At 46.5% G+C, this 14,621-nt stretch overlaps 1 protein-coding gene across 4 annotated transcripts in view; it reads right to left on the bottom strand.

The window, feature by feature from the left end:
• dnai1.2 (dynein, axonemal, intermediate chain 1, paralog 2) overlaps positions 1–14,621 on the bottom strand; it is a 113,801-nt gene that overhangs the window by 67,799 nt on the left and 31,381 nt on the right. For all 4 annotated transcript variants that reach the window (XM_078409711.1, XM_078409729.1, XM_078409703.1 and 1 more), the window contains one exon: positions 13,349–13,475. In XM_078409711.1, the coding sequence (XP_078265837.1) occupies positions 13,349–13,475 (127 nt within the window). The remainder of the gene's footprint in view (positions 1–13,348; positions 13,476–14,621) is intronic.

The raw sequence follows: 14,621 nt of genomic DNA on the forward strand, positions 1-14,621 counted from the left end.
CCTTCTCCCCATAACCTCTGACACCTGTACTAATCAAAAATATCTATCTATCTCTGCCTTAAAAATATCCACTGACTTTGCCTCTTCAGCCTTCTGTGGCAAAGAATTCCACAGATTCACAACCCTCTGACTAAAGTAGAGGCACTGGTGCACCTTCTTCATGATTCCATCTATGTGCTGGGCCTAGAAATATGAAGCTAATAACTCTTTCCACTGCCGACCCATCAATGGAAACTGGCACATGATTTCCCTACTTCCCCTTTCTGAAGTCAACGATTAGTTGCTTGGTTTTGTTGACTGAGAGGTTGTTTTTGCGGCACAACTGACTCATCATCATCCATGATGTCAGTCAGGTGGCTAAGCATGCAGCCCGGAGACCTGTGTTGATGGTCAGTAAGGAGAGGTTGTTACCAATCCACTCTAGTTGGGGTCTGCCAAGGAGAAAGTCAAGGATAACGTTGCAAAGGGAAGTACAGAGGCTCATGTCTTGGAGCCCGCTAATAAGTTTTGAAGGAATAATTATCTTGCATGCCAAGCTGTAGTCGATGAACAGCGGCCTGTTGTGTATATTCCTGTTTCCCAGATGGTTCAGAGTAGAGTGGAGAGGCAGAGAGAAATCATCTGCTCTTGACATGCTGTGGCAATAGGCAAATTGAAACTGAAGTGAATCCGGATCATTTCTGAGGCAGGAGTTAATTCACATCATTATCAACTTCCCAAAGAACATCGGTATGTTGGATGAAACTGGCTACTGAACAGTAGTCATGTAGGCAGGTCACCTTGTTCTTCTTGGACACCAGCATGATAAATACCCTTTTGTAGCAGGTTGCAGAAGTGAGGGATTGAAGATGTCCTTGAATACTCCAATCAGTTAGTCTGCACAGGTATTTAGCACTCAGTATGGTGTCTGGTTTAGATGCTTTGCATAGATTCACCTTCTAGAAGGATGGTCTGATGTCAGCCCCTGAGATCGCAGAGTTGTTAGGAGTTGTGAGGGCTTGTGTCAGTTTTCATTGTTCTCCCTTTCAAAGAGTGCATAAAAGGCATTAAGTTAATCTGGAAGTGAAGTGTTGTTGCTATTTATGCTACTTAGTTTCACACCTTGGAGGAGTGGCTAGAATGCAAGGCCAGCCACTGCTGTCGAGGTCCATCTGTTCATCCAGCTAAGTCACAATTTGTCTCTTTGCACTTGCAATTACCTTTAGTTTGTGCCTGGACTTTTTGTAAGACTCCGGTTCAGCAGACCTAAATGCCATAGATCTAGCCATCAGCAGATTATGAATCTCCTAGTTCATCAGGGCTTCTGGTTGGGAAAGATTCAGAATGTTTTTGTAGATAAGCACTCATCCCACATTTCTTTATGAAGTCAATGACAACTGTGGCATATTCATTCACATCTGCTGACAATAGACAATAGACAATATGTGCAGGAGGAGGCCATTCGGCCCTTCGAGCCAGCACCACCATTCAATGTGATCATGGCTGATCATTCTCAATCAGTACCCCGTTCCTGCCTTCTCCCCATACCCGCTGACTCCGCTATCCTTAAGAGCTCTATCTAGCTCTCTCTTGAATGCATTCAGAGAATTGGCCTCCACTGCCTTCTGAGGTAGTGAATTCCACAGATTCACAACTCTCTAACTGAAAACGTTTTTCCTCATCTCAGTTCTAAATGGCCTACCCCTTATTCTTAAACGTGGCCCCTTGTTCTGGACTCCCCCAACATTGGGAACATGTTTCCTGCCTCTAACGTGTCCAACCCCTTAATAATCTTATACGTTTCGATAAGATCTCCTCTCATCCTTCTAAATTCCAGTGTATACAAGCCTAGTCGCTCCAGCCTTTCAACTTATGACAGTCCCGCCATTCCGGGAATTAACCTAGTAAACCTACGCTGCACGCCCTCAATAGCAAGAATATCCTTCCTCAAATTTGGAGACCAAAACTGCGCACAGTACTCCAGGTGCGGTCTCACTAGGGCCCTGTACAACTGCAGAAGGGCCTCTTTGCTCCTATACTCAATTCCTCTTGTTATGAAGGCCAACATTCCATTGGCTTTCTTCACTGCCTGCTGTACCTGCATGCTTCCTTTCAGTGACTGATGCACTAGGACACCTACATCTCGTTGTACGTCTCCTTTTCCTAACTTGACACCATTCAGATAATACTCTGCCTTCCTATTCTTACCACCAAAGTGGATAACCTCACACTTATCCACATTAAACTGCATCTGCCATGCATCCGCCCACTCACACAACCTGTCCAAGTCAGCCTGCAACCTCATAGCATGTTCCTCACAGTTGACACTACCACCCAGCTTTGTATCATCTGCAAATTTGTTAATGGTACTTTTAATCCCTTCATCCAAGTCATTAATGTATATTGTAAATAGCTGCGGTCCCAGCACCGAGCCTTGCGGTACCCCACTAGTTACTGCCTGCCATTCTGAAAGGGATCAGCAGCACCATCACTGACATCATCATCTCCGGCGATCAACCCCCCAGTGCCTCCAATCTCATAGTTCCCCAGCCCCGCACGGCCCGATTCTACCTCCTACCCAAAATCCACAAACATAACTGTCCCGGCAGACCCATTGTCTCTGCCTGCTCATGCCCCACCGAACTTATCTCTACCTACCTCGACTCCATCCTATCCCCCCTGGTTAAATCCCTCCCCACCTACGTCCAAGACACCTCACATGCTCTCCATCTCCTTGATAACTTCCGGTTCCCAGGCCCCCACTCCCTCATCTTCACCATGGATGTCCAGTCACTCTACACTTCCATCCCCCACAAGGATGGTCTCGAAGCCCTCCGTTTCTTCCTCGACCGTAGACCCAGCCAATCCCCATCGACCAACACTCTCCTCCGCCTTGCAGAGCTGGTTCTTACCCTCAACAACTTCTCCTTTGACTCCTCCCACTTACTCCAAACCAGAGGCGTAGCTATGGGCACTCGCATGGGCCCTAGCTACGCCTGCCTCTTTGTCGGGTACGTCGAACAATCCCTGTTCCAGACGTACACTGGCCCCACCCCCGAACTCTACCTCCGCTACATCGACGACTGCATTGGTGCTACCACTTGTACCCATGCAGAACTCACTGACTTCATACACTTCACCTCCAATTTCCATCCTGCCCTTAAATATACCTGGACTATCTCTGACATCTCCCTCCCATTTCTGGACCTCACCATCTCCATCACAGGAGACAGACTAGTGACGGACATTTACTATAAACCCACTGACTCGCACCGCTATCTGGACTACACTTCTTCCTACCCGGTCCCCTGCAAAAAGTCTACCCCCTACTCCCAATTCCTCCGTCTACGCCGCATCTGCGCCCGGGATGAGGTGTTTCACACTAGGGCTTCCGAGATGTCCTCGTTCTTCAGAAAACGGGGCTTCCCCTCCTCCATTATAGATGAGGCTCTCACTAGGGTCTCTTCTACATCCCGCAGCTCCGCTCTTGCTCCCCCTCCCCTCACTCGCAACAAGGACAGAATCCCCCTCGTTCTCACCTTCCACCCCACCAGCCAGCGGATGCAACATATCATCCACCAACATTTCCGTCACCTACAACGGGACCCCACCACTGGCCATATCTTCCCATCCCCTCCCCTCTCTGCGTTCTGCAGAGACCGTTCCCTCCGTAACTCCCTGGTCCACTCGTCCCTTCCTACCCAAACCACCCCAACCCCGGGCACTTTCCCCTGCAACCGCACGAGATGCAACACCTATCCCTTTACCTCCCCCCTCAACTCCATCCAAGGACCCAAACAGTCTTTCCAGGTGAGACAAAGGTTCACCTGCACCTCCTCCATCCTCATCTATTGCATCCGCTGCTCTAGATGTCAACTTATTTACATCGGCGAAACCAAGCGCAGGCTCGGCGATCGCTTCGCTGAACACCTGCGCTCGGTCCGCATTAACAAAACTGATCTCCCGGTGGCCGAGCACTTTAACTCCCCCTCCCATTCCCAGTCTGACCTTTCTGTCATGGGCCTCCTCCAGTGCCATAGTGAGGCCCACCGGAAATTGGAGGAACAGCACCTCATATTTCGCCTGGGCAGTTTGCAGCCCGGTGGTATGAACGTCGACTTCCCCAACTTTAGATAGGTCCTCTGTCCCTCCCTTCCCCTCCTCCTTCCCAGATCTCCCTCTATCTTCCTGTCTCCACCTATATCCTTCCTTTGTCCCGCCCCCCTGACATCAGTCTGAAGAAGGGTCTCGACCCGAAACGTCACCCATTCCATCTCTCCCGAGATGCTGCCCGACCTGCTGAGTTACTCCAGCATTTTGTGAATAAATCGATTTGAACCAGCATCTGCAGTTATTTTCTTATAGCCTCACTCTTTGCTTTCTGTCTGTCAACCAATTTTCTATCCATGTCAGTACCCTACCTCCAATACCATATGCTCTAATTTTGCCCACTAATCTCCTATGTGGAACCTTGTCAAAGGCTTTCTGAAAGTCAAGGTATTGGGGGCACATGGTATTGGGGGTAGGGTACTGACATGGATAGAAAATTGGTTGACAGACAGAAAGCAAAGAGTGGGGATAAATGGGTCCCTTTCGGAATGGCAGGCAGTGACTAGTGGGGTACCGCAAGGTTCGGTGCTGGGACCCCAGCTATTTACGATATACATTAATGACTTAGATGAAGGGATTAAAAGTACCATTAGCAAATTTGCAGATGATACTAAGCTGGGGGGTAGTGTGAAGTGTGAGGAAGATGACTTGGACAGGTTGTGTGAGTGGGCGGATACATGGCTGACGCAGTTTAATGTAGATAAGTGTGAGGTTATTCACTTTGGAAGTAAGAATAGAAAGGCAGATTACTATCTGAATGGTGTCAAGTTAGGAAGAGGGGATGTTCAACGAGATCTGGGTGTCCTAGTGCATCAGTCACTGAAAGGAAGCATGCAGGTACAGCAGGCAGTGAAGAAAGCCAATGGAATGTTGGCCTTCATAACAAGAGGAGTTGAGTATAGGAGCAAAGAGGTCCTTCTACAGTTGTACCGGGCCCTGGTGAGACCGCACCTGGAGTACTGTGTGCAGTTTTGGTCTCCAAATTTGAGGAAGGATATTCTTGCTATTGAGGGCGTGCAGCGCAGGTTCACTAGGTTAATTCCCGGAATGGCGGGACTGCCGTATGTTGATAGGCTGGAGCAATTAGGCTTGTATACACTGGAATTTAGAAGGATGAGGGGGGATCTTATTGAAACATATAAGATAATTAGGGGATTGGACACATTAGAGGCAGGAAACATGTTCCCAATGTTGGGAGAGTCCAGAACCAGGGGCCACAGTTTAAGAATAAGGGGTAGGCCATTTAGAACGGAGATGAGGAAGAACTTTTTCAGTCAGAGAGTGGTGAAGGTGTGGAATTCTCTGCCTCAGAAGGCAGTGGAGGCCAGTTCGTTGGATGCTTTCAAGAGAGAGCTGGAGGGAGCTCTTAAGGATAGCGGAGTGAGGGGGTATGGGGAGAAGGCAGGAACGGGGTACATTGAGAGTGATCAGCCATGATCGCATTGAATGGCGGTGCTGGCTCGAAGGGCTGAATGGCCTACTCCTGCACCTATTGTCTATTGTCTATTGTCTATTGTCTACACCACATCCACCGGCTCTCCCCAGTCAATTTTCCTAGTTACATCCTCAAAGAATTCCAGAAGATTAGTCAAGCATGATTTCCCCTTCGTAAATCCATGCTGACTCCGAACAATCCTGTTAGTACTATCCAAATGCTCCGCAATTTCGTCTTTTATAATTGACTCCAGCACCTTCCCCACCACTGATGTCAGATTAACTGGTCTATAATTTCCCGTTTTCTCTCTCCCTCCTTTCTTAAAAAGTGGGACAACATTAGCTACCCTCCAATCCACAGGAACTGATCCTGAATCTATAGAACATTGGAAAATGATCACCAATGCGCCCACAATTTCTAGCGCCACCTCCTTAAGTACTCTGGGATGCAGACCATCAGGCCGTGGGGATTTATCAGCCTTTAGTCCCATCAGTCTACCCAACACCATTTCCTGCCTAATGTGGATTTCCTTCAGTTCCTCCGTCACCCTAGGATCTCTGGCCACTAGAACATCTGGGAGATTGCTTGTATCTTCCTTAGTGAGGACAGATCCAAAGTACCGGTTCAACTCGTCTGCCATTTCCTTGTTCCCCATAATAAATTCCCCCGCTTCTGCCTTCAAGGGACCCACATTTGCCTTGACTATTTTTTTTCTCTTTGCATACCTAAAAAAGCTTTTACTATCCTCCTTTATATTATTGGCTAGTTTACCCTCGTACCTCATCTTTTCTCCCTGTATTCCCTTCTTAGTCATCTTCTGTTGCTCTTTAAAAGAGTCCCAATCCTCTGGCTTCCCACTCTTCTATGCTTTGTTGTACTTCTTCTCTTTTATTTTTATGCTGTCCTTGACTTCCCTTGTCAGCCACGGGTGCCTCTTACTCCCCTTGGAATCTTTCCTCCTCTTTGGGATAAATTGATCCTGCAACTTCTGCATTATTCCCAGGAATACCTGCCATTGCTGTTCCACCGTCTTCCCTGCTAGGGCCTCCTTCCAGTCAATTCTGGCCAGCTCCTGCCTCATGCCTCTGTAATCCCTGACAAATCCTTAAACATGTCCTAGTCCACTAATTTGGAGGAATACCAGAACTGGTCCTCTGCCTCCACCGACCAGCAATTCGTGATGCTTTTGCTGATGCCATGCTCCTTTGTGTTGGGTTCTCTGGTGCTGATTGTGACGTGTTGAAGATAGTTTGTCAGATACATCTTCAAGCTAACTTGGTTGAAGTCCCCATAGATTAGGAGAAAGGTACTGGAATTGTTTTGTGCTTGTTGATCAATAGTATTTTATTGTCACATGTACTCAGGTTCAGTGAAATTCTTTTTTTTTTGTATGCAGTTCAATAAAAATCTCACTACACATAGCACAATCATACTCAAGTATAAGAGTGTAGGAATAGTAGATTTTCAGGGGTCAGCCTGGCCAGGTGATGTTGTTGATATCCCGCGATGCAGATTGCAGTCAGGATGGCATTGGAGAATTCCTTCGGTGGGTAGAGGTGTCAGCATAACCACCAGATATCCAGGTCAGGAGAACAGAAATGGGGCAAGACCACATTGTGCAAATGCAAAAATGAGTTTATCATGAAACAGACACCACCGAGCTTTGTCATTTTCTTGGCCTGACATCGCCATATGCATGGATGGAATAGTCTTGGGCTGGAGCACGTGTTTGTTTCATAAGATCATAAGTGATAGGAGTAGAACTGGGCAATTCGGCCCACCGAGTTTACCATGCCATTCAATCATGCCTGATCTATCTACCCCTCCAAACCCCCTTCACCTGCCTTCTCCCCATAACCTCTGACACCTGCACTAATCAAGAATCTATCTACCTCTGCCTTAAATATAACCACTATGACTCCACAGCCTTCTGTGGCATGAATTCAACAGATTCACCACCCTCTGACAAAAGAAATTCCTCCTCATCTCCTTCCTAAAAGAACGTCCTTTAATTCTGAGGCTTTGACCTCCAGTCCTAGACTCTCCCACAATGGAAACATCCTCTCCACATCCACTCTATCTAAGCCTTTCACTATTCTGTACATTTCAATGAGGTCCCCCCCTCATTCTTCTAAACAATAGACAATAGGTGCAGGAGTAGGCCATTCGGCCCTTCAAGCCAGCACCACCATTAAATGTGATCATGGCTGATCATTCTCAATCAGTACCCCGTTCCTGCCTTCCCCCCATACCCCCTGACTCTGCTATCCTTAAGAACTCTATCTAACTCTCTCTTGAATGCATTCAGGGAATTGGCCTCCACTGCCTTCTGAGGCAGAGAATTCCACAGATTTACAACTCTCTGACTGAAAAGGTTTTTCCTCATCTCAGTTCTAAATGGCCTACCCCTTATTCTTAAACTGTGGCCCCTTGTTCTGGACTCCCCCAACATTGGGAACATGTTTCCTGCCTCTAACGTGTCCAACCCCTTAATAATCTTATATGTTTCGATAAGATCCCCTCTCATCCTTCTAAATTCGAGTGTATACAAGCCTAGTCGCTCCAGTCTTTCAACATATGACAGTCCCGCCATTCCGGGAATTAACCTAGTAAACCTACGCTGCATGCACTCAATAGCAAGAATATCCTTCCTCAAATTTGGAGACCAAAGCAGCACACAGTACTCCAGGTGCGGTCTCACTAGGGGCCTGTACAACTGCAGAAGGACCTCTTTGCTCTTATACTCAACTCCTCTTATTATGAAGGCCAACATTCCATTGGCTCTTTGACCAGCGAATATAGGCCCAGTGCTGTCAAATGCTCATCAAATGTTTGATAGAGTACACAGCAAGGTAGGGACCAGGGGAGGGGGGGTGGGGTGGAGGGGGATTTGGAGCTGCTGAGTTCATTAGGCAATCGTAATATCACTACTCCATTTAAATGTTTTAAAAACCTTTTTCCTACTGACTACAGTTTTCAGCTTTAAAAGACCGGAACATGAATGGACAAGTGTTCTCGGGCATGCTGCCTGCAAAATTTTGCCTCTCCCTGGCGCCACCTTGAGAAAAAATTGTTCTATGTTCCAAATGTGTATCTTTGTTCATGAAGTGTGCTAAGAAAGGAAGCTAAATTCCCTCTGCAGTCTTCTGGGTAACCACAAAATGCAGAAAGAACATGCATAGTGAGGACAGATGCACATAATTTTAAATGCAATTGACAAAGCTCACTCTCGCGTTCAGTAAAGATTGATTGGAGACAATGTTTCCAAGAAGAAAACTCCTGCGCATGTGCTTTTTTTTTCAAGTAAAAGTACCTTTCCTTTACCTCATCTAACTTTCTTAAACTTGGTTAACACACTCGTAACCTCATACAGACCATCAAATCACAATGACAGCTTTATGAACAAAAAGCAACATTCCACAAACAACACTTTGCTGTTACTAAACTTCTCCAGTTGGAGGTGAAATCCTCTGTGTAAAATTGCAAAACTTCCAACCTTTTGTAATTGTTGAACTTCTTATTTAAATTTCCTAAACTTCTTTACTGTGCAATGTGAACACACTTGTCTATTACCATGATATTTATAAGAAAATAACTGCAGATGCTGGTACAAATCAAAGGTATTTAATCACAAAATGCTGGAGTAACTCAGCAGGTCAGGCAGCATCTCAGGAGAGAAGAAATGGGCGACGTTTCGGGTCGAGACCCTTCTTCAGACTGAAGAAGGGTCTCGACCCGAAACGTCGCCCATTCCTTCTCTCCTGAGATGCTGCCTGACCTGCTGAGTTACTCCAGCATTTTGTGAATAAATACCATGATATTTATGAACTCCATTACTATGAACTTGTCATTTATAAAACCATGCATCATCAAATATAACCATTGATGACAGAATCAATGTGTCACAAAGTCTCTGTGATACTTTGGCAGTCTCACTGTGCGACCTGAATGAGTTTACATTATTTTGTTCATGTCAATATCATTGTTTTTGTCATTGTTTTTGTCAGCTTGCTTTGCAGCTGTTTTCTCTTCAGCAAGTGCTGGCTATTGTTCAACCGCTTGTGTCGTGTTGGTTGTGGTCGGTGTTGTAGATATGCTTTGGTTGTGGTTGGTGTTGGTGTTGTAGACGCGCTCTGGTCATTGATGGTTTAGCCGTGCTTCACGTGTTGGCGTGCGACTAGCTCGTCTAGTGGATTTTAGCAGGTCTTGCGGAGATGTACGCGATTGCGACGGTAGATGCCAGAAGGGGTCTGAACAACATATGGCCGCTCATCAAGCTGGCAAGAAACGATGGCTTTCTCCCAGCTTTGCTTGGACGAGGGGTTGCATTCGCACTGTATCACCTTCGTGAAGTGCTGAAAGGTCTTTAGCTGACTTGTTATAATTGTCAACTTGCTGCTGAATGCGCTGCTTCATGCGTTCGTGATCGTGTACTACTCTGGGTTCGAGTAGGCTTGCTGTCGTAGGCAGAAGTGTACGTGTGAGACGATTCAAGAGGCGAGGAGTGGGACTTGTGCTCAGCGCTTGCGAAGGCATATTACGATGATCCGACATCACTAGTACGGGTCGGATCGTGATTTGTTGCTCTTCGTCGTGATTCGCTTTGCTGTTTTGGCAGCTGATTCTGCTTTCCCATTCGATTTGCTATTACTGGGACTGCTGCACAGGTGCTCAAAATCCCGTTCTCTCATGAATTGGCGAAATGCGATCGACGTGAACTGCGATCCGTTATCGCTCACAACTTGTGTCGGGCTGCCGTATCTCGCAAAATGAGCTTTCAACTTGCGAATTACGGTTGGACTGCACGTGTCTCTCAACCGGTCTACTTCGAAGAAGTTGCTACGGTAGTCGACTGTGACGAGATAATCTTTCCCGTCACATGAGAAGAGATCTGTGCCGACTTTCTCTCATGGCCTAGTCGGTAGCTCATGACTCATAAGCACCTCTTTGCTGGCTCGCTTCACAGGTGCGGCACACATCACATGCAGCGATATACTGCTTGATGTCGCTAGTCATGCCAGGCCAGAATAGCATTCGCGTGCTCGTCGTAGGCAGCCTTCGATGCCCAGATGTGAAGTGTGTATCTTTTCTTTCATGTCTCTGCGTAAGATTAGCGGTATGATCACTCGCTCGCCCTTGAAGATTAAACCATATAGTACTGCGAACTCATCCCTATAGCGTGTCTTCTTTCGCTGTTTCATCGCGAATTTGCTCAAGATGCTCATCTCGAAAGTAAGCGTTATGGCGGTAAGACTGTGGGTTGCACTTCGTCGTCAATCTGCAGGTAGGCTTCACCGGCCAGCTCTCCTAGTTCACCATCAAACACCTCTGCATAGCGTTCTTCAGCCTTACCCACTTTCTCCTTTACGACAGACAATGTGTGTACACGGTGAAAACTGTCGTCATTCACAGATCAAATTTATTCGCTAACTACCTTTGCTCCCTCGCAGCGGCGTGAAGTCATCACTGACCATGAACTCAACAGAATATTTGCGGTTTGTCTTGGGGTTGAGCAGCTTAACCCGGCAAACTCCTTCCACGTCCATCGTAGTCTTCTTCCACATCATGAGCTTCTTTTTTACATAGGGCAAGTGTATGGTCTATGCCATGGAAATATCTGCATGGCAAGATGTTCACGCTCGCACCGCTGCCAACTTGGAAGTCGACCTGCTTCCCATTGACAAGCATCGATGCGTAGACATCATCTCTAGGCTGCACTGTGTTCATTGTGAGTGTGATATTATCAATGAACTCAGTGCTCGAGTCACTGCCAGGCTGGTCGTCCACTTTGAGCACGTTCCTCTTTCTGCACACTTTGGCAAAGTGGTTGTGACTGCCGCATGCCTTGCACGTCTGTGCGTAGGCTGGACGCTGCTGTTTATCCATTGCATGCTCCTTGCCACAATACTTGCACGCTTTTGTTTCCTGCTTGTGCTTGCCTTGGCTTTTCCTTGGCTTAGCCCAACTGCTTTGCTTGTGTGGATGGTGCACAGCAGCGCCCCTCTTGCCACTCGGCTGTCTGATTTTGTGGACAGTAGCAGCAGACTTGCTACTTCTACCATCGGTGAAAGCTTGGAGATGTGACTCAGCAGTCTCGGCACTCTTGCAGATGTCGATACAGCCACTGAGAGTGAGCCTCCTTTCTTGCAGCAAACTCTTCCTCGTCTGCAAGTCGCTAATGCCAAGCACGATCTTGTCACGGAGCAAGCTGTCCGTCATGCACTGGCAGAAATTACAGGACTTCGCTGGTGTTCTCAGGCTCGCGAGAAACGATTCAAAGTTCTCACCTGCTTCTTGCTGTCTCTTGTTGAAGAGGTACCGCTCATAAGTCTCATTCTTCGCGCCAATGGTGTAGCTCTCGAACGCGCGAATGATCTCGGCCAGTTCGTGGCTCTCCCCGTCGCTGGCGAAACTGTTGTAAATCTCAAGTCCCGACGGGCCAATTGTATGGAGACACAATGCCGTCTGATAGGCTGATGTTTGCCCGTATAGCAGTGCGACCACGCTGTATTTTGTCCGCATGTCGCCATGTTTTCCAACCCTCAATCATTCCACGATTGACGGTCAATGGGGTCGGTGGTCGTGTACCGCTTACAGGAGGCGGTCCAGTAGCGTGCTGTGGAGTGCGACCGGTTGCTAGCTGCGTAGGCTGCTGGTCACTCGTCCCTCGGCCCTAGCAGTCATCTCAGCGTGCTGCTGAACAGTTGACTGCCCTTCCCCTAGCGCCGTCATGTCGTTTTGCGGCTGGAATTACCCTTTCGTGGCCTTGAATCCTGCTCCCACACCTATCTCTCGGTGCTTGACAATTGCGCTAGTCCTTAGCTGCCAACTATCCTAGCCGGGACTCTCAGGTTGCGGCGGAAAAAGCGATTTCTAAGGCACCACCGCTGCCACCATGTTTGGAGATATGTTTCCAAGAAGAAAACTCCTGTGCATGCGCACGTGCATGGGTGGACTTTATTAAGTCGTTCAACCTATCGTAGCATACATTACATGCATATGACATATCATTACAAAGATTTTCATGCACTCCCTTTGATAGCTTGATAGTTTTGTTTATTGTTGGTAAGTGTTCATTTTGCAAATGTAACACAACTTATATCTTATGTCAGCGTTAAATTAATAAGAAAGTAACACTTCTTTAATCAAATAAATCAGTGAAGCAGTGTGGTTTCAAGTTTCATGAAAGCAGTCAGATTTCTTATTCTATGATGAGAGGGACAAAAAACCTCCTCGGTCTCATTGAATGCATGTCCTGGCCTTGTTTGAACTTTAGGATGCTTCTCATGCCTGGATAGGTCATCAACTGAAAGAACTGAAAATCCAGTTTTCAGATCTTCAGCATCTACACTGCATGTATGAGAATGGATAACATATAAGGATGTCAACCTCCAACAGTTTACATGTCCACAGGTAGGGAAGGAACCAGGTGACTGCTAGACTGGCTAGGAAGTCAGAAATTGCAGGAGTTGCAGGAGTGTTGTCGACCTCGGCTTCACCTGAGAATATTCAAGAAATCTATGGATTTGCAGACGAAATGTAGAAAATTTAATAGTTTTGGGAAGATACATTTAAGAGGCCATAAACATGATTTCAGGATGGCATTTTCCAGACTTACATATGCCACTATTGCTGCAGATCATTCTTGGTTTAATGTAAATAGCCAGACCTCATGGTCCACAATGAAGGGAAGGAAGGAAAAAGGAAAGGAAGGAAGGAAGGAAGGAAGGAAGGAGGAAAGGAAGGAGGAAAGGAAGGGGAGGAGGAAGGGAGGAGGGAAGGAGGGGAGGAGGGAAGGAGTGAAGGAAGAAGAAATGAACGTACCTTCAGGCAATTCCCATCTGGACATTTGTCGCTTTGCTTCATCTGAATCCTTGTGTAGTAGGTTGCCATCCAATGAGAGATGAATCGCCATTTGGCTAATTAATGGTACTTGTTTGTAAGACCTATCCTTTAATATAAAATAAAATGGCATGGATTCAGGTAAATCTTCAAGCAACCCCTTCATCCAGCAAAATCAATATGCTACCTAGTGCTCTAATTACTAGAGCGTTTTGGATCTATCTTTCTATCAATTATAAAAATTATGATTTCATTCAAAATATGGACAAAAATATCTACCAAAAGGGGGCGGAACAGTGGTGTGGCGGTAGTGTCACTGCCTTATAGCATCAGACTCTAGGTTTCTTTGTTCTACAACACTTTCCAGGGCCCTATGATTTACTGTACAAGTCCTGTTCTGGTTTAACTTACCAAAATGTAAGTAGACTCCCGACTCAAAACATCGCCTGTTGATGTTCTCCAGCGATTCTCCTGCTGAGTTACTCGAGCTCTTAGTGTCTTTCTTTTGCAACACCTTGCACTTGTCTGAGTTACATTCCATCTATCATTTTCCCAGTCCCTCTCACTCCCTCTTATCTTCACAGTCCAAAACATCACCAATATTTTATCATCAGCAAACTTACAAACCATGTTAAAAACGTTGTAACCTTCATCTTCAATCTAGATGCCAAAGAACGGTGGAATCAGCCCCAATTCCTGCGCCACACCACTGGTCATAGGTCTCCAATCTGAAAAAAAAACCTCCACTACTACCCTTTCCTTCCTTCCACCAAGCCAATTTTCTCGACATAGGCACCATATCTGCCCGCCTTCATTAATCGTCTTTGTGCCCTATTTTTAAAAAATCACTCACATATGTTAGCCATAATTACCCACACACAAATGTTAACTACCCCTTTCCAAATACTGCTAGGTCCTATCCCTCAGAATCCCCTCCAGTAATTTTCCCACTGATATTAGGCTCACTGGCTTCTAGTTCTGTTGCGCTCATTGGTGGGGCAATGAGTATAAATTTTGGGAGGTCACGTTGCACTGTGTAAAAGTTTGACCAGGCCACAATTTGGAATATTGTGCTCGGTTCTGGTCAGTGAAGTACAGGAAGGATGCAGAAGCTTTGGAGAGGGTGCAGAAGAGGTTCAAGAGAATGTTGCCTGGATTGGAGAGCATTAGTTTTGAGGAGAGACAAAATAACTTTTGATGTTTTAATCTGGACCATAAACAAACTGCTGGAGGAACTCAGCAGTTCAGACAGTAT

Source organism: Rhinoraja longicauda, chromosome 1 (genome assembly GCF_053455715.1).
Source record: "Rhinoraja longicauda isolate Sanriku21f chromosome 1, sRhiLon1.1, whole genome shotgun sequence".
In the NCBI taxonomy this organism is placed as follows: domain Eukaryota; kingdom Metazoa; phylum Chordata; class Chondrichthyes; order Rajiformes; family Arhynchobatidae; genus Rhinoraja; species Rhinoraja longicauda.